General features: G+C 53.8%; 3 protein-coding genes across 6 annotated transcripts; 2 read left to right on the top strand and 1 right to left on the bottom strand.

Moving 5' to 3' along the window:
• The first annotated feature begins 617 nt into the window (after window positions 1-617).
• LOC112643619 (transmembrane immune signaling adaptor TYROBP) lies at window positions 618-3,794 on the top strand. Of its 2 annotated transcripts, none has more exons than XM_025421797.3 (5): window positions 618-774; window positions 1,159-1,185; window positions 1,338-1,472; window positions 1,644-1,687; window positions 3,562-3,794. In XM_025421797.3, the coding sequence occupies exons 1-5, from the start codon at window positions 714-716 to the stop codon at window positions 3,625-3,627; spliced, it is 333 nt and encodes a 110-aa protein (XP_025277582.1). In that variant the 5' UTR covers window positions 618-713; the 3' UTR covers window positions 3,628-3,794. The 2 variants fall into 2 exon arrangements, with proteins under 2 accessions (XP_025277582.1, XP_025277581.1); XM_025421796.3 differs by having other exon boundaries at window positions 620-774; window positions 1,641-1,687.
• A 151-nt stretch (window positions 3,795-3,945) lies between these two features.
• Window positions 3,946-6,644, bottom strand: HCST (hematopoietic cell signal transducer). Its single transcript, XM_025421808.3, has 5 exons — window positions 5,821-6,644; window positions 5,329-5,417; window positions 4,908-4,931; window positions 4,326-4,457; window positions 3,946-4,095 (listed from the first exon to the last, which is right to left on the bottom strand). Exons 2-5 carry the CDS (start codon window positions 5,363-5,365, stop codon window positions 4,055-4,057), a joined length of 234 nt encoding a protein of 77 aa, XP_025277593.1. The 5' UTR covers window positions 5,366-5,417; window positions 5,821-6,644; the 3' UTR covers window positions 3,946-4,054.
• On the top strand, window positions 6,644-14,022 carry NFKBID (NFKB inhibitor delta). Of its 3 annotated transcripts, XM_049110597.1 has the most exons (12): window positions 6,644-6,823; window positions 8,121-8,221; window positions 8,413-8,473; window positions 8,952-9,151; window positions 9,383-9,573; window positions 9,656-9,761; window positions 9,875-10,021; window positions 10,135-10,186; window positions 10,280-10,428; window positions 12,192-12,308; window positions 12,629-12,793; window positions 13,351-14,022. In XM_049110597.1, exons 4-12 carry the CDS (start codon window positions 9,146-9,148, stop codon window positions 13,402-13,404), a joined length of 987 nt encoding a protein of 328 aa, XP_048966554.1. In that variant the 5' UTR covers window positions 6,644-6,823; window positions 8,121-8,221; window positions 8,413-8,473; window positions 8,952-9,145; the 3' UTR covers window positions 13,405-14,022. The 3 variants fall into 3 exon arrangements, with proteins under 3 accessions (XP_048966554.1, XP_025277508.1, XP_048966552.1); XM_025421723.3 differs by lacking the exons at window positions 6,644-6,823; window positions 8,952-9,151 and having other exon boundaries at window positions 8,122-8,221; XM_049110595.1 differs by lacking the exon at window positions 6,644-6,823 and having other exon boundaries at window positions 8,142-8,221; window positions 8,952-9,761.
• The last annotated feature ends 2,841 nt before the right edge of the window (window positions 14,023-16,863 follow it).

A 16,863-nucleotide genomic window follows, 5' to 3' on the forward strand; every position in this document is an offset into this window, starting at 1 on the left:
CAGGCAGAGGCAGAGTTCTGCGGAACTTGATCCCAGAACCACTGCTCAACCACTGAGCCAAAGGCAGATGCTCAACCACTGAGCCACCCCGGTGCCCCTGGGCAATGATAAGAGCAACCATCTCAGATGGGTGTGGGAGTTGAAAGAGTTAACACCGTAGGACAGAATGCCTGCAGCTTATTAGGACCCATATCCCGATGGCTCTCTGCAATATCCTATAAATATCACAAAGTTCTGATTATCAAATAATTATAGCTGGTACTTATAAAAGGCTAACGAGTGTTGGACCCTGTTCTGGAAACATTAATTCACAAGCCCCTGCAAAATAGGTACTAATTTACTCTTCCATTTTACAGGTAAGGGAGCTGAGGCCCAGAGAGGTTGAATGACTTGTTTAAGCCAGGAAGAGGAAAAGCTGGCTTCAGTCATAGCCACTGACTGTCCTGTTGCACTGATGGCTGACCCCCGGTCAGGGGTGGATTGGTGCATGTAGCCTTTTTCTTTTTACGTCCAGTCCTTAGAGGCTATAGCGTGGCCCCCACGGTGTCTCGGCCTGATTCTTCCTGGCATTATCTGTCTCCGTCCCTCCTCCTGTATTGTCCCCTCCTCCCTTCTGCCACCGCCCACCTCAGACTTCCTCCTTCACTTGGTTGGACGCTACACCACATCCCACCGGCCCCTGGACTCTGGCGTCCAGCAGCGTCGCCTGTGTCATGGGGGTCCTTGGACCTTCCAACAGGCTCCTGTTCCTGCCTCTCCTTCTGAGCATGGGTGGTGAGTTGGGGGCTTCTACAGCTGCCTCCCGAGTCCCTGGGTTCAGCTTGGGGCAGAGCGGGGTACAGGATAGAAAGAGAACCAAAAGGGAGGTGGGGGAAAGCAGATCCCTGTCCCTCAAAAGTTATGTCTGTCTCCCAGAGCCAGAGCCCCCAAGATTTGGCCTCTGGTAGAAGCAAGGGGGAAGGGACTGTCCGGGTGTCGCAATAGGACAAGTTGGGATAGAAATAGCACAGTCCAGTAGCCTTGATGCTGGCCCACAGGTCCCACCAGACACAAAATTCCACTCATTTCCTAGCTCTCAGGATCCACCCTCCCCACCTTCTGTGCCCACCCTCCTGTCACAGCCCCATGACTCAATTTACCTTCTTTTTCTCCCCTCAGGTTTCAGCCCTATCCAGGCACAGGACGGTAGGCCTAGACTCTGCAGTCTCCCTCCCTACCTCCCGAAGATCTCCCCACCTCTATCTGTTCCCCAATCTCTCTGAACCTTCCCCTGCTGACACTTCCTCCCAATTCCCAACTTCCACTGACCACCCCAAACCTTTGGGCCACATTCTCAGGATGCAACTGCCCCGTGGTGAGTCCCGGTGTGCTGGCAGGGATCGTGCTGGGGGACCTGGTGCTGACCCTCCTCATTGCCTTGGCCGTGTACTCCTTGGGCCGAATGTTTCCTCGGGGACGAGGGTCTGTGGAAGGTGAGTGGGGCTGGCGAGGGATAGCCTGGGACTTCCTGAGGGAGGAGGAAGCTCCCAAGTCACAACCATCCGAAGTGGGTGATGGAGGGGCTGATTTTGCATCAGCAAAATGGTCCCAGTTCACCACCTGAACTGTCTCTGCACTCTGCTCTACTCCCCATCCCCCAGCAGTGACCAGGAAACAGCGCATCACTGAGACAGAGTCGCCTTATCAGGTGAGAAAACCAGCTTCTCTTCCTCACATGTCCCTCCTACCCTGTAGGTGTCTGTCTTAAATACTTTCCCAGTCCCTCTAGAACCTAGACCCTAAAGCCACTTTCTGAGCAACATTGCCAACCTCAAAGATTAACGGGGCATCTGTCCAAAACGGCTTTCAATGATCAATCATGGCCTTATGCTCAGCTTACAATGTGTGAGAAAACATGGGGTTTTATGTTTGCAAGGGCACATAGAGGCCTTTGCCAGAAGGCAAGCACTGAAGTGTTCGGGACAGGATGATTTCTGGGACGAGCTCTTAAAAGAGCAGAGAACAGATTTCAGCCCCAATTCGGTAACTCTGAAGAGAGGAGTTTTAGACTTTTTGGAAGGAAGGATCCTGTATCCCTTTGAGAAGCTGATGAAAGCTAGAGACTCCTCAGAAAAACTCACACAAAAATTTACAAAACTGTGCATGTGATCGAGGGGTGGTACAAGTATCTTGAAACCCTTCTTAAGGACTACCATGCAGGTGTGCCTAGGGTGGCTCAGTCCATTAAGCATCTGGCTCTTGATTTTGGCTCACGTCGTGGTCTCAGGGTTGTGGAATGTCTGGCTCCCTGCTCAGTGGGGAGTCTGCTTGGAACTCTCTCTCTCCCTCTCCTTCTGCCCCTCCCCCTCTCCCCCTGCTTGTGCTCTCTCTCTTTCCAAAATAAATAAATCTTTTAAAAAAAATTCTCCTCTTGCCTCCATCCTCACATGTGCATGCTCTCTCTCTCTCTCTAAAAAAGAAAAAAAAAGGGATCCCTGGGTGGCGCAGCGGTTTGGCGCCTGCCTTTGGCCCGGGGCGCGATCCTGGAGACCCGGGATCGAATCCCACGTTGGGCTCCCGGTGCATGGAGCCTGCTTCTCCCTCTGTCTATGTCTCTGCCTCTCTCTCTCTCTCTCTGTGACTATCATAAATAAAAAAAAAAAATGCCACCATGCAGACAGAGGCACCTTTCCATCTCTTGCCTCTCTGTCAGTGCCCTTCTACACTTTGGGGAGTCATGGGCTCCTGTGCGAAGCTAAGGGAAGCCAAACAGCCCCCTTCCCATAAAGATGTATACCCAGGCCAGTCATTCGTGTAGGATTTCAGGGATTCAGCTTGAGGGCTGCCTCTTGGGGCCATAGGTTTCCCCCCTCCCTGCCCCGCCAAATATGAGCCATGTTCTGTGAAGTCTCTTACTTACTTGCAGCCAACTTTGCTTTGTCTCACCTGGGGATTAAAAAGTCTCTTTGTAAAGTGTAAGCATCTTGAGTTTGGCCTTGTGAGGTCCAGGAAAATGAGGAAGCTTTTCGGTTATTGGGGGCAGTGACATGTTAGGGCAAAGCATGATTCTCATTTACTCAACCTTTGGTGGGATTTATTGAGCACCTACACTGCAACAGAGTTTACATCCTAGTTGGGGAGATAGACAAATGAACAGTTGAGATAATTTGGGGAGGTACCATGAAGAAATAAAGCTGATATGACAGTGACGACAGTGGGGGCAGGGTGTGGGTGAGGGGGGGAGAAATGTGATGACAAAATCAATAAATGCTTCTCTGAGAAAGTGACATGAGCTGCGACTTGAAGGGGGAGAAGGAACCATCCACGGGAATATCTAGGGAACCAGGGTTCCAGGCAGAGAGAACAGTATGTGCAAAGGCCCTGAGGCTGGGGCATGATGATGAGGTGGAGGAGAAAGGGAAACACTAAATGTACTTGATTAAAATCCAGATCTCTTCCGTGGCTGCGAGGTTGAAGAAGCTGCTAGGAGCCTTATAGGCCACTGGGAGAAGGCTGAATTTTGTTTTAAGTTTATTCAGTGGACCTCATCCACTAATGACTCCCACCGTGTCCCTCCATTAGGAGCTCCAAGGTCAGAGGTCAGATGTCTATAGTGACCTCAACACACAGAGGCCGTATTACAAATGAGCCTAAACCACGGCAGTCAACATCCTGATGCCTGGATCCACTCATTCCTGACACCTACCCTGCATCCTATTCCTACTTCCACCAAGATAAAGATCCACAGAGTGCCCTCTCTGAGAGGTCAGATTTCTCTCCATCACTGCCCCCAAATAAACGTGGCACATAAAAGATCTGTCGAGTCATCCCAGATCTTTCAGCTGAGGGGGGCTTGGATATGTGGGACTTGGGGCGGGGGGGGGGGGTCATTTACCCAGAAACAGATAAGTGGGAGGGAGGCTTTGGGGACCCTGGGGTTCTTTGAGGAAGAATTAGAACCAGAGGTATTTTCAATGGCTTTATTTCACCCCAAAGTGGGGAATGTGTTTCTGTGCTGCCACACACAACACAGGAAGCAGAGGGTCAGAAGTCCAAGGTCTCACTTACACGGGGGTCAGCCCCTGCCAGGCATGTTGATGTAGATTTTGTCATGTTCTGGAGGTGGGGGAGAGAAAGCATGAGGCCTGACCACCTACCACCCACCCACATCTCCACCTTCCTGGGGACCCCCTGCCTCAGGGGTTTCCTCTGGAGTTCCCCTCCAGTCACCGCCCCCAGGGTTTCCCCAGCATCTCCTCTAGGGCTTCCCTTGGGGGGCCCCTCCCTGGGGGCCCCCTCCCTAGGGACACTTCTCCCTCCAGGCCCTACCCTGTCTCTGTCCTCACCTTGGGTGGGCCTGTGGCGTGGGCAAGCACACACAAACACTGCTGCAATGATTAGCAGCGACACCACCGCATGGGCGGCCATGAGGCCTGCCAGCAGGGGCAGACAGACAGGCTCACATCCGGAACAGGAACCTGGAGGGTGGGGCCCAGGGGAGAAGGCAGTTGAGGAAGGTTCCAGACCCTCAGGGCTACACTTTGGACACTGGGAGCAGATGAAGTCCCTGGCGGGTGTGTGTGTGTGTGTGTGTCTGTCTGAGATTCCCCAAGGGTGACTTGGGGGATGAAAGAGGAGGTGGGTGGGGGCCCCCAGCACAGAGAGACATACGAGGTGCTTTGGGCATAGCGGGGACTCCCTACGAAGGCTAGGGGGTAGCCGAGTCCCTGGGGCTTCAATCTGGTGATGTGGGCAGTGAGATGGCGACCCAGAGAGGACCCCAGATCCTCGGGGCTCTGATTTGGTGAGAGGTGAGCTGGTGAGCTAGAGAGCCACTGGGGCTGTTCCAGGACCCTCAGGCCACCCTGTAGGGATGGAAGCAGTACCTGAAGTGCCATGGCAGAGGGCAAGGCGTGCTCATTTCTCACCTGGGGTCACCAGAGCTGCAATCACTGTGAAAAGAGAGGGAAAGTGGATTAGCAGGGGAGAGGCAGTTTCCAAAACAGGGTGCAGGGAAAAGGTGGTACCCTGAGAAGTAACCTCCGTTTGGGAGAGAGCAAATGAGAAAGAGCCCAGATGGGTAGGGGAGCTCCCAGACACACACACAGAGATAGAAAATCAGCAGTAGAGACAGAGACAGGCCTGGCAGCGAGAAGGGGAGATGAACAGGCAACTACCCCAGACTCAGCTTCTCTCCCCCAAAGAACCAGGTCCTGAAGCTAAAACGGATCTCCAGAAAGGAGAGGGTACTGAGAGGACCTGCTCTCAGCACTCCTCCCTTCAGATGCCACCCAAGCCACCCCTCTCATAAGTCCTCTGCCTGCCAGGCCCCATAACCACTGACTTCACCTGGGAGCAGGAGCAGGATGTCACCGGAAGGGGCCATGCTAGGCTGAGGCTAGAAGGGGTCTGGCAAGAGGCTTTGGTCCAGAGAAGTCCTGAGGAACAGTTGGGGAGTAAAGAAGCAGCAATAGCGGATGTCACTCTGCTGGTGGCAAGGCCACCTGCTTCCTGTGTGAAGGTGTGGGAGGGGGAGAAGTGGTGGGTCCCTGTGACTGCCTTTGGGGATGAACTAGGGGTAGGGTCAGAGACCAGGGAGGCTGCTATGATTGTCCAGGTGGAAGGTGACAGATGGACCAGGCTGTGGGCACTGAGGAGGTTCTGGAGAGCTTTTGGAGGTGGAACCAACAAAACTTACTGATCTTGTAGGTATGGGGTGTGTTTGAAAGAGAGGGATTCGGGATGACCAAAGCTTCTGGACTGAGCAACTGAAAAGATGGAGAAGGAGGGGAGAGGGGAGGAGGTTTAGGGGGAAAGTGCCAAGGTCTGGGGACACTGAACTGGAAATGCCGACAGATCTCCCTGTAGAACTGAATGACCACGGCTGCATCTGTGAATCCTGGGCTGGAGGATGTAAATTTTCGGGTTGATGCCTTATGGATGGCATTTAAGGCCACGAGACTGGATGAGATCACCAAGGAAGTGAGTACAGGCAGAGGAGTGCCCCTGGCCCCCAAGAATGGGGGTGAAGGGGTGGAAACAGCCAGGGAAACTGGGAAGGAACAGCATGTGAGGGAGGAGAACCAGGAGAGCAGAAGTCTCGAAAGCCGGGGGAGAAATGATTAACATAGTCCCCAAGATGGGAACTGAGAACCAGCCACCCCAGGGATGGCAGTTGGCCTGAGGGCTGGGAATTCCTGTTCTTGGTTCACAGCCATCCGGAGGCACCCAGCAAAGTACCTCCCTTGCAGTAATGAACTATTCTTAAGGATGAACGAATAGACGAGAACTGACCTCTGGAAAACAAAGTGATGTGGGGAAGAGGGAGAAATTTGAGTTCACCCAGGTCACTCTTGCCTCCCTCGGGACCAGGAAGTCCCGAACCCCAGCCTCCTCTTACCCCAGGACTCAGTAATACTGTCCCCTCCCAGCCCAGGCCCCAGAAATGGAAGCCTCCAGAACCCCCTCGGACAGAGACCCAGAAGGCCAGGCCCCCAGCGCCCTCCTCCTTCAGGTGTCCTCTGTCCCAGGCCGCTTCTCCCTCAAACCAAAGACGCCCCGCCCGTCGGGCCCCCCTCGTCCGAGGGAGGCTCAGGAGTGGGGGCCTCAATGTCAGCCCCGCCCATTCAGGGACTGGACCCGCTCTAGCGCGACGCGGGGACTCCCGGGCCTGTGGGCGGGCCCTGCCCTTCACTGGGCGGGGCCGGAGACCCAGTTTTAAAACTCGTGGGGCACGACCCTAGATCGGGGACCCGGCGGCGGCTCCGCGGGGGAAGAGCGAGGCTGGCGCAGCGCCGAGGCCGCGGCCCTGGGGGCCCGCAATCCGCGCCACGGAACCCGAGGGGTAAGTGGAGGTGGGGAGGTGGGGCGCGCGGCCCCTCGAGAGCCAGGGTGTGGGGGGTCCGGCCCCCGAGAACCGCGGGATGGGGGAGCGTCAAGCCTGGGTGCTGAGAGTGAGCGGACGCGGGCGCCCGGACTGCTGGGTGGTGATGGAGGCCGGGAGGCCGGGAGGCCGGAGGCTGGAAGCCTGGGCTCCCGGGGGCGAGGGGCCCGGGGGTTCGGACTCCTGGGTCCGGGCGGGGGGTGGGTCCCCGGGTGGTGCGGGCGGAGGGGGCTGGCGGCCCGGACCCCCGCTCCTGGGGGCGTGGTGGTTTAAAAGCCGTGGGTGAGGCCGGGCCGCCGCGGGCCGCGCCGACCTCCGCCCTGCCCCCGCCCCGGGAATTCCCGCGTCTCCGCCCACGCCGGCCCCCGCGCCGAGCAGGAATTCCCCACGTGCGGGGATTCCGCGAGCTCCACGCCTGGCCGCCCGCCGGGCTCGGAGCCGGACACCTGCGGCGCGCCGCGGGGAGGGGAAGGGGTGGATGGAAGATTCCCTTGCGTGAGCGCCGCGACGTCAGCACGTCGTGTCTGGGCCGTTTCCGAGTCCGCCCTCCCCCGCTTAACCCTTCCTCCGCCGGAACCCGGGCTCGGGAGGGCGCGGGCTCCGGGCCTCGACTTCCCGGGGGCTGCGGACCAGGCTCCTGGAAACCGGGGCTCCCGGGCGCAAGGGGGGGCGAGGCTGAGCGCCCGGACTCCTGGGTCCCGGGGCAAGGGGCGCTAGGCGCTCGGGCTCCCCAGAGTGGGGCCTGGACTCTTAGATCTGAGGGGCGCCGGGGTCTGGACTTGGCTGAGCCGGCGGGCTGTTGATTCGTCGTCCCCTGGGGAGAGGGGCTGGGGACCCGGGCCGGACGCCTGGTTCCCGTGGACCGTGCGTCGAGGTCAGCTTCAGGGCAGAGCGACGCGGGGAAGCTGCCCGTGCGGCTCAGGGCGTCATTGCCAGCGGCCCCCCAGGCCCCGCGACTGGGAGATCTGGGGGCTGGGAGTTTTCACGGAAGCTGGGGGGGGGGGAGGTGCTGCAGAGGGGCGCGCCCCTCCCCCTTCCCCAGTTTCCACGACGCTGGTGGAAAGTTGGGTCAGAGGGGAAAGCGCGGAGCGAAGGGAAGGAAACGGCGGAGGCGGAAGCTGCACCTGAGAGCTAAGAATGGCTCTGGGGTCCTCAGGTGGCGTCAGCCTGCCAGTTTTTCCGCGCAGGAGGTCGAGGGAGGGGGCCCGAGTTGGGTGACTTGAGGACCTCTGATCGCCCCCCCCCCCCCCCCCTGTAGTGAGCCGGGGTGAACGCAGCCACTGCCCGTCGCAGACCGTGAAGAAGCTCCTGGAAGAACAGAGGCGCCGTCAGCAGCAGCCTGAGGCTGGGGGGGTACCGGTAAGGCCCGGGAAGCCCTGAAGCGGGACTCCCGTGAGGCCGTGTCCTGTTGGGCGGGGACTTGAGGGCTCCCTGGGCCCTCAGCACGGAGCGGGGGTGCGGCCCTGACTTAGATGCTGCGGCTGGGACTGGATGCTGAGGGCTGTGTCACATAAACTCACCCTCCTTCGTTTCTGTTTATGCCTCTCCAGGGACAGTTTCCACCTCCCCCGGCCCAGTCCCTGACCCCATCTGTGAATGAGAGTGAGGCTGGTAAGTCTGGAAACCCATCTGGTCCCCTCAGCTGGCGCAGCCCCAGCTTTCTTCCCCGACTCAGACATTCTAAATCTTAGAACTTTGGGGAAACTTAGGAGTCAGACCAGACCCTCTTTCTTGCTGCGACCCGGTAGCAGCTTGATCTCCCAGATTCTCTGGAGCCCGCTAGTCTATGTATGAGGTCCTTCCGTGTTCCGGGGGCCCAGGCTTGCAGCCCTTTGTTGCTCCAAGAGTCTAGGCGCTCAACCCTCAGTGTCCCTGGAGTCCAGGTGGCAGAAGTCCAAGCTTTCAACCGCTTGGTGCCCTGGATTCTGGGTTCCAGCCCTTTGGTGTCCCACAAGTACTAGCTCTCAGTACCTTGGGAGATTCCAGGCCCTCACTCCGGTCCTCCAGTCTAGGTCAGGACTTCCCCAACTCTGGTAACCAGGCCTGCCCCTGCCCCTCCTCTCACACACAGGCCATTCTCGCTTCCCAGTACACCAAGAGACTGTGGGTTCTGGACCTGGCAGCCTGGCTCCCACCACGGGCTTTCCAGACTGGGACCCCAACACGCATGCTGCCTACACAGACAGCCCCTACTCTTACCCTGCTTCTGCTGCTGAAGGCTTCCTGACTCCTGACTTCTACCCACCCTCCGACCCAGGGCGGCAGTGTCCATATTCTGTGGGGATGGAGGTGAGATACAGAGTGGGAATAGGATGCTGAAGGACCCCTAAAATTCCCAGTTGCCCTCATGCTGGATTAAGATCCCATTCTTCAGATGGGCAAAACTGAGGCCCAAAGGTCCAGGGTCACTTGGTGCAGGCGGGGCACCCAGCCACTCTGCCTGGCACTGTGTGTACATCTGTATGTTAGGAAGAGGGAATTCTCAGCTGACTGGGTCTGCCCACCACATGTATCCTTCAGGACCCCCTGGATACCCGGCTTTATGCAGAACCTTCCCTGCCACAGGCAGGATCCTGGAGAGGTTCTGGACTTCCTTCAGGACCCCCACCGTTGCCTACTCTGGCCACCGGACCATCCCTGGACACAGCCCGTGCTCACATGCTGGCTTTGGGGCCTCAACAGCTGCTGGCCCAGGATGAGGAGGGAGACACGTGAGTATAGGGGATTGCGGTCTGCATGTTTCTGGCTTAGCAGGGCTGCTGTGCTCACTGCTTGCCCCCTACCTGTTCTCAGGCTCCTGCACCTATTCGCGGCTCGAGGGCTGCGCTGGGCAGCGTATGCCGCAGCTGAGATGCTCCAGGTATACAGACGTCTGGACATTCGGGAGCATAAGGGCAAGGTGAGGGCCGGGGGCCTGGACTGGATTTGAAGGCAGAAGGTCTGGGAACCTGGATTCTTGGTTTGCAGAGGGGAGGAGACTTGGGCTCAGACTAACCCTCTTATCTCCTGCAGACCCCTCTGCTGGTGGCTGCTGCCGCCAACCAGCCCCTGATTGTGGAGGATCTACTGAACCTGGGAGCAGAGCCCAATGCCACCGATCATCAGGGACGTTCTGTCTTGCATGTGGCTGCTACCTATGGGCTCCCAGGAGTCCTCTCGGTATGGCCAGCTGGCCGGTGGGGTGAATGGGATGGACTGGTCGCTCACATCCTGGCTTCCAGGGCTAGCAGGCCTGGGGAGACTAATCCAGCCCTCTGCCTTCTCCTCCTCAGGCTGTGATTAACTCGGGGGTTCAGGTCGACCTGGAAGCCAGAGACTTCGAGGGTAAGTTGAGTGGTCGGCAGGGTGGGTGTGGCAGGTGGGCTTGGGTGGGGTGGGTGCCCCAGATGCAGAGCCCTCACTGTCTCTGTTCCGCAGGCCTCACCCCTCTCCACACAGCCATCCTGGCCCTCAACGTTGCCGTGCACCCACCTGACCTATGTTTCCGGGTACTGAGTACCCAGGCCCGAGACAGGCTGGCTTGTGTCCAAATGTTGCTGCACATGGGTGCTGATCACACCAGCCAGGTGAGCTGGGCAGTGGGCAGCCGGTCTCTAGAAAGGTGTGTGGGATGGGTCACCTGGATGTCCAGGGCTTCCAAACAAAAGCTGACTTGGCTCTTCCCAGCCTGGTGAACTTGAGCACGTTACTTCAGCTTTTGTGCCCCAGAGAATAATATTATTGATCTTAGCTTATATTGATCAAGCACTTTACTATTCATCAAACACGGAGTTTCATAGATTAGCTAACTGAACCCTCACAAATACTCTTCGACATGCGCACTGTTGTTACTTTTCCTGTTTTACTGGTAAAGAAACTGAGGCACAGGGATCCCTGGGTGGCGCAGCGGTTTGGCGCCTGCCTTTGGCCCAGGGCGCGATTCTGGAGACTCGGGATCGAGTCCCACGTCGGGCTCCTGGTGCTTGGAGCCTGCTTCTCCCTCTGCCTGTGTGTGTCTCTGCCTCTCTCTCTCTCTCTCTCTGTGTGTGACTATCATAAATAAATAAAAAATTAAAAAAAAAAAAAGAAACTGAGTCACAGGGGTCAAAAATCTTACAGCTTCTAAGTGTCAGGGGATTAGAATCACGTGGTTCACGCCAGAATCCAATGCTTCATAGTTCTGTTACTCTCCTTCCCCTGCTAGTAGCTCTTTCACAGGCTGCCTGAGAGAATTCAACATCCGCTTATTATTTTGCTTTGTTTTTTAGTTAAAGAAATTTGAACACAGATAAAATATAGAAAATAATATAGTGAACTCCCCATACCCAACATCAGTAATCAGCAACTTGTAACCAGTCCTGCCCCATCCATTCTTCAACTTTCCTATAGTATTTTAGAGTAAACCAAGCATGTATTTTTATCCACAAATATTTGTGTCTTTAAAGTTAAGAACTCTTTTAACCTCAATACCATTATTCCATCTTACAAAAAAGTTAATCTCATAGTATCAAATATCCTGGCTGTGTTCAAATTTCTGATTGACTCTAAAGTGATATGCTTTCTTTTTTTTTCATTAAAAGTCTAGGATCCAAATAAAGCCCACATATTGCCATTATAGGGCTTTTGTGTTACTTTAAGATTTTATTTATTTATTTGTGAGAGACACAGAGAGAGAGGCAGAGACATAGGCAGACGGAGAAGCAGGCTCCCCATGGGGAGATCCCAGGACCCCAGGTTTATACCCTGAGCCAAAGGCAGATGCTCAACCACTGAGCCACCCAAGAGTCCCTTAAGGACTTTTAAAGTCGTTTCCTCCTCTATCTCCTTGTCTCCTCTTCGTTATTTATTTGGTGAGCCAACTAAGTTGTTTTGCCTTGTATAAACCCATCATATTTTTAATGTCCATTATTACAAACTCTTTAAGAACAGGTAATCAAGTTTCACTGTGCAATATGTCTTTATTTGCTCCAAAATATGAAGAGAACAATTAAATAAGGAAGTACACATAGGCTTAGTTGGTCCCCCAAAAATGCTGCTCAAGTCGCATCCCTACAGATATGGGCAGCTGCTAGCCCAGAGCTCCTTAGGAGGATTAGATATAAGAGTCTTCTCCTCAAAGACACTTGGGCTGGAAACTTGTCATAATAAACACATGGTCCTGTGATGCGTACAATGTGAATGGCAGCCCCTTAAATGTGGTGCTCTTGTTTAGTGCACAACACATATAACTGTGTAAGGCACCCCTGGGTGCTTGCAAAGGAGGAACGTGGTGTCTAAGGGCTCTTGGGTTCCATGGGAGGGGCCTTGGGTGTGAGGACTGGCCTGACCTCCGCCGTTCCCTTCTCTACAGGAGATAAAGAGCAATAAGACTGTTCTGCATCTGGCTGTGCAGGCTGCCAATCCCACCCTGGTTCAGCTGCTGCTTGAGCTGCCACAGGGAGACTTGCGGGCCTTCGTCAACATGAAGGTGGGGGCCTCGGTCGGAACGTGATTGTGTGAGATAGATGGAGAAGGGCAGCGGGATGTTGGGAGGCCTGTGGGCTATGGAAGGGACGGCTAATGGAACATAGGCAAGGCCTCTATAGGATGTGGATGGAGATTGGGGGAGTGTATAGGCCATGGATGGAGGGGCATGTGGAGTGGGATTATGGAGAGGATTCTGGGCTGTGAGGAGGGACAAGTGGGATGTGGCTGTGAAGCAGGAGTGTGATAGAATCTGAAGTGCACTGTAGAGGCCCGGGCCAGCTGAGTCTGAATCCTTAGCAGTCCTCCCCTCACTGTCCCCAGGCCCATGGGAACACAGCCCTCCACATGGCAGCTGCTCTGCCCCCTGGGCCACCCCAAGAGGCTATCGTGCGACGCCTGCTGGCAGCTGGCGCAGATCCAACGCTGCGAAACCTGGAGAACGAGCAGCCTGTCCACCTGCTGCGGCCTGGGCCGGGCCCTGAGGGGGTGAGCACTGGGCCCACCCTGACCGCAGAGTGGCCTCTGACCTAACAGTGTGAACCCCTGACCCTACCCATTCATGACTTTAGAGGATGACTTTTAATCTCAGGAGCTGACCTTGGTCCTCTACAGCCCTGATTTGAAAGTATGACCTCTGACCCCAGTGTTTGATTTCCCACCTGGTACTGGTGACTCCTCCTAAGCTCTACTTCTAACCCTGAGTCCTGACCTCAGGGTGTGACCTTTGATTCCCAAGTATAACCTCTGACCCCCCTACCACAGCCCTAAGTGTGACCTCTGACCCCTTGCCTCTACCTTTGACTCCTAGTCCTGAATTTTAACCCCAGAGTGGGAACCCCCAGCCAGCAACACCTTTATCCTTCATCCCTAGTGCTGGCTCCTGAACCATCTTCCCTAACCCTGCACCTTGATTCTGAACCTCTGACCTGCAAACCCAATCGACCCTACTCTGTTCTGTACTTTACCCCCCACCTTCACAGGGTTTCTGTCCCTTATCTCTTTTTCTAGCCTCCCTAACTTCTCCTCCCCCTCCTTGTCCGCAGCTTCGGCAGCTATTGAAGAGGAGCCGTGTGGCACCCCCAGGCCTGTCCTCTTAGGACTCAAACCCAGAACCTGGACTGATTTTTCCAGTCCCCTCCGTCCTGTGGGACAGCCAGCGTATGCTAATGTTGCAAATCCATGATAATGTATGTGGAATGTCCTGCCATCGGGGTCTTACATTAAAACCCCAAAATGGCTGCTGGGGGGGTAAACAATCCCCAATATTTGGGGTGGTGTGATACCCCTCCCCCACCCACAAGGAGCCCTCTTGATGATTTCTGTGAAATCGAGGCCCCTTGATTGTTTCTGTGAAACACTTTAGACCCTAACCCTTTCTCCACTGGGATCCTTTGGAGCCCCCCTTCCCCTCCTCAAGTCTAGTTCAACTCCTCTAGAACCCCAGATATGATTTCCCTACACAGTACTTGGGGTACCCCCAGAATAGCTCCCAGTGTCATCCAGTAGAGCTCCTAAGATGACCCCCAAACCTCCCCAGGACCCACACCATTCATGTCCTTACCCCTGAGACATAGGAAGGACTCTTCCTAGATTCAAGTCCCCTGGGTCCTATGCTTTCTAATTCAGAGCTCAACTGGGCTCCATCCTTGATCTCCGCATTTCCAGTGAATTTCTCCCCTATCTGAAACAACTTATTAAACTCAGTTTGGACTGCACTGTCATTGTCTTCATCTCTGGCGGCATTGGTGCAGGGGAGTGGCTGTGGTGCTTGGCTGAGGAGGCGTGTTTGGATGACTGTGCCTGGGTGGGGTGTGTAACAGACCGTGGGTGCCACGTCCATATCCCGCCGCCTTCACCCTGTCCACCCTCATCCTGGCGGTCTGACTGCCTGTGGGCATTGTGAGACCCCTGGTGCCTGCCTTACCCTGGGTATGAGCATGGGTATGGGTATGGGTAGCCTTAAATGCCAACAAATTTATGCCACTTACCATCCAACAGCCCTCTAAGCAGAGATTGAAAGGAGATGGTAGAGAAATATTCCAGGTCCCTCACTTCTATGAAGATAATGTGGAAGTGTGTGTTCACGGGCTTTCGGAATTCCCCAACAGAATTAAGCTCCCAGCTCCCCATACTGGTTCTGGCTTGATAACACACCCTTTCCTGTCTGCTTGCCCTTTTCTGTGTCCTTTCCCACCTCTCTTACCAATAAGTTGTCCTCAAATCCTTCTTCCAGAGAAACCCAAACTAAGACAGAAGACCTCCACGATGCCCTCTTCTCATAACTGCCCCACAACCTCTGCCCTGGACTTTGTCCAAATCTTACCCCTACATGAGCCCCCGCTGAAAGCCCTCTGACTTCTCAGAGCATTCCACTGCTCAGAGCCTCTTAAGGACAACAAACCAAGCATACTTCAGGGCATGTGCCAGTGTCTCCACCCCAAAACTTAGCTTAAAACAACCATCTCTATTTGCTCATGATCCTCCAATCTAGGCTGGGCTCAACTGGATCGTCCTATCCTACTTTGGTCACTCTTGTGGCTACAGTCAGCTAGAGGCCTGATTAGGCCAAACAACTTCACTCACATGTCTGATAGCTCAGTTGAGATGGCTGGAGCCACTGTGAGTGGGCTGAGCATCTCTAGGTCCGTGTAGTCTCTCCAGGAAGGTGGGTGGGTCTCTTCACCTGGTGTTTCCAAGAAGTCCTTGCTTACATCATGCTTGTTGACATCATATTGGTCAAAGTCATTCACAGGGCCAAGCTAGAATCTGGGGAGGGGGTACTACACAGAGCTTGAAAATTGGGAGGCAGGGTTTCAGGAGCCATCTGTGTTAGTCTCCCATATCAGCTGCCCTGTACCAGCATACATTGCTCTTCTGTGTATGCACATAAAGGCAGCTGACCCATGAAAAATTCATAGGAATGTTATTTCATAGATTCTAAGAACTTAACTGGAATTCATCTTATAGTCATAGTGTGGCATAGTTTAATTTCTGTACTTTTTTCCTTTGTGGTACCTAAAGATATTTATTTATTTATTTGAGAGAGAGAGTGAGTGGGGGGAGTGGGGCAGAGGGGGAGGGAGAAGGACAAGCAGATTCCATGCTGAGCATGGAGCCCAATGTGGGGCTCAATCCCATGACGCTGTGATGATGTCCTGGGCAGAAACCAAGAATTGAATGCTCAAGGGGCTAAGCCACGTAGGTGCCCCATTAGGTTATTTCTTATCATTGATGGCATCTTAGAGTCTATTGACATATAAGATGTATATCCCAACATGTATCAACAAACATACACGTACTTATTAAAATAACAAAATGAAAAATAAAATGACAAAATGATTAAATGTCTCTAATAGACTATTACTAAAAGAAAAATTAAATTGTTTTCAGTGGGAAGAGAAGGGCAGCTTAGTAGCACAAGAGCATCAAATGAACAATAGCAAAGTTATTTTTCCTGCTGGAATTTCAGTAAGTGTTTTAAAATTAATTACCCTAAGTATCCTCATTAATATGTAAACATTATTAAGGAATCACATACTGAGCAAAGTGAGCAAAATGACCTTCCATTTCCTTGCCCCACCTGTTTGGAGCTCCTTACCCATTGTTATCCTGTTGATCACCCCTGGCTGTGTAAACAAAGGCAGCTCTCCCCCCATCTGTGGTGCTAGTCATAGATTTCTGCTAAAGTGTCTCAGTACAACTAAAGATCTCAGAATGTTGGAAACAGTTCTCCGATGAAGCTGTGGCATTGTGTCCAATTTATACCATGTAGGCATCTTCCTCCCAATGTCTGCTACGTCTATATTTAATATACATGACTTGTATTTACATGTATGTATTATAAAGAGACACTGAGCTCATAGGCTCTTTGGGAGAATTAGATTTAGGTGCTTCCTCCCTAGGGCATCTGTCAGAAAATTGTATACTTAGCGGACATTAGAACATAGCATATTGCTGCCACCTGCTGGGAAGTTGTAGTAAAAATGCAAATCTACAGTGTCTAGAAAGTGAATGGTATCACTTGGAATTTTGCAGGGCACAACCTGTATGGCGTATGGGGCAGCCTTGAATTTCTAGGCAGCAGGTCAGCAAAATGGCTAAGTGTATGGATGCTAGAGCCAGGTTGGCCTGGGTTGAATCTCTAGCTCTGACCATTCCTAGATGGTGACCATGGGCATGTAATGTAACTTCTTATCTCCATTTCTAGTCATAGTACCTCCTTCACGGGATAGAAGTAATGATTAAGAGTGTCAATGTAGTAAAAAGCTCTCGGAGGGGTGCCTGGCACAGAGTGAGTGCCTTATAAGTATTTTCCACCATGCTGTTTTTAAAATGTATTTTTTTAAATTTATTTATTTATTTATTTATTTATTTATTTATTTATTTATTTATTTATGATAGTCATCAGAGAGAGAGAGAGAGAGAGGCAAAGACACAGACAGAGGGAGAAGCAGGCTCCATGCACCGGAAGTCCGATGTGGGATTCGATCCCGGGTCTCCAGGATCGCGCCCTGGGCCAAAGGCAGGCGCTAAACCGCTGCACCACCCAGGGATCC

The sequence above is a fragment of the Canis lupus genome, chromosome 1 (assembly GCF_003254725.2).
Source record: "Canis lupus dingo isolate Sandy chromosome 1, ASM325472v2, whole genome shotgun sequence".
In the NCBI taxonomy this organism is placed as follows: Eukaryota; Metazoa; Chordata; class Mammalia; order Carnivora; family Canidae; genus Canis; species Canis lupus.